This window comes from Geospiza fortis, unplaced genomic scaffold (genome assembly GCF_000277835.1).
Source record: "Geospiza fortis unplaced genomic scaffold, GeoFor_1.0 scaffold601, whole genome shotgun sequence".
NCBI classification, from domain to species: Eukaryota; Metazoa; Chordata; class Aves; order Passeriformes; family Thraupidae; genus Geospiza; species Geospiza fortis.
Window position 1 is genome coordinate 35363 of NW_005054566.1, and position 1706 is coordinate 37068.

The window sequence follows — 1706 nt, forward strand, 5'->3', positions numbered from 1 at the left end:
CCAGCGCTGCACACCGGCCTGGGACACGTTCCCTGCTCAGTGCCCTGCACACCGGCCTGGGACACGTCCCCTGCTCTGTGCCCCGCACACCGGCCTGGGACACGTCCCCTGCTCTGTGCCCCGCACACCGGCCTGGGACACGTTCCCTGCTCGGTGCCCTGCACACCGGCCTGGGACACGTCCCCTGCTCCGTGCCCTGCAGAGGGCAGTTCGCTAGGGCTGCCATGGGAAGTGGCATCCCCCAGCACGCTCCCAGTAACACAAGCTTCTCCTGGCAGACACAGCGGGGCCCCTGGATCCCTCTCTTGGTGGCAGTGGCAGCAGCGGTCATCGCCATCTTCCTGGCGACTTACAGGCTGTGAAGGAGCTCCTTGATGACTGACTTCACTGCAGGAACTGACCTCTGCTTCACCAAAAGCAAGCTGACCTCACCTCATCTTCTGCTCTTTTGTGTGTGCACATTGGGTTCGCATCCCGAGCTGGTGTCACTCCAGCCAGCTCCTGTGAACACAGCACATCACCCCTTCCCTCAGCTGCTGTGGTTGCTTTGTTCCTGCCGAAGGCTGCACTGCCCAGCCCCGAGGCACCGAGGGACAGAGCCCCTGTGCCCACGGCTGCTGTGGCTCACACAGGGTAAGAGGGACAGGGCATCCTGTGCCCCTGGCATCCAGCCTCCCTGGGCTTTACGCCCCCAAGTTCTCCTCCTGTATTTATCGCCTCCCTAAATGGGAGGTGCTCAATCCTGGGCTGTCTCTACTCTTACCTGACAAAGGAACCCAGCTCAGGGGGGTTCCTCAGCACAGTCCCCTCACACCCACTGCTCTATCCACTCCTCCAGCCTCCCTTGTGGCCAAGCATCCCCACAGCCACACCTGCTTCCCCTTCATTGCCAGCACCACAAGAATTCATCAGAGACAGGGGTTTAAAGTCCCTTTTGCAGCTGCACCGTGCAGGTTTTACAGCAGCACTTGCCCATCATTCATGTGCAGGCTCAGACACAATGACATCACCTCACACGGGAAGTAAATATACCTGAAATATACACGTAATATACTCGTAGTAAACACACATGGAGCCTACAATAAACTTCACGTAATTCAAAGCACTGTGGTGTTCAAATCATTTATTCATCTTCAGCTGCCCACTGCAAATAAGCACACTGACTTTGCAGGGTGTGACGTGCAGGCAGGCAGGACCGAGGCAACGGAGCATCTGGGAGCACACTTGTTTTTTTTTAAAGAAAATGTATTTGGTTTTGCCACCGGCCTGCGGTGACTGTCACAATTCAGCCTTCAGTGCTCAAGGACCACGAGAGATGCAGGGGACAACACACACAGGGAGCTGGATCTTCTGCCTTGGTCCCTGACACAGTGAGGAAAGCTAAAAAGTCTGAGAATGCTCGTGTTTTACAAGGCAACCGCTGGAAGAGACACGACCTCGCTGGAAATGCAGAGATCTACGAAATCGCTCTGAGCACCAAAAGCCTCCTTGAGCTGCTGGCACCAGGCATCCAGCACGTCCCTGAGCTCGGCGCACAGGCTCTCGGGGACGCTGAAGGAGCAGATCTGCACCCTCAGCCCATCCTTTATGCGGGGGCAGGAGGCCCGGGCCGTGAACACCCTCAGCGGGGTCAGCGCCAGGCAGTTCTCGGCGCCCTCGGCGAAGGTGTACACGGCGGGGTAGCCCAGCAGCACCCCGGCCACGGT

The 1706-nt window shown here is 58.1% G+C and overlaps 2 protein-coding genes across 2 annotated transcripts in view; one reads left to right on the forward strand and one right to left on the reverse strand.

The window, feature by feature from the left end:
- Nucleotides 1-518, forward strand: part of TRAF3IP3 (TRAF3 interacting protein 3) — a gene marked incomplete at its 5' end in the record, with an annotated part of 9363 nt that extends 8845 nt beyond the window's left edge. Inside the window, one exon of the mRNA XM_031064181.1 lies at nucleotides 242-518. Within this exon, the coding sequence (XP_030920041.1) occupies nucleotides 242-362 (121 nt within the window). The remainder of the gene's footprint in view (nucleotides 1-241) is intronic.
- Nucleotides 519-1106: 588 nt separating this feature from the next.
- CUNH1orf74 (chromosome unknown C1orf74 homolog) lies at nucleotides 1107-1706 on the reverse strand (the record flags this gene model as incomplete). The annotated part of the gene is made up of 1 exon (XM_005429680.2): nucleotides 1107-1706. A coding segment is annotated over one exon (300 nt), but the record flags the coding sequence as incomplete, so codon positions are not given.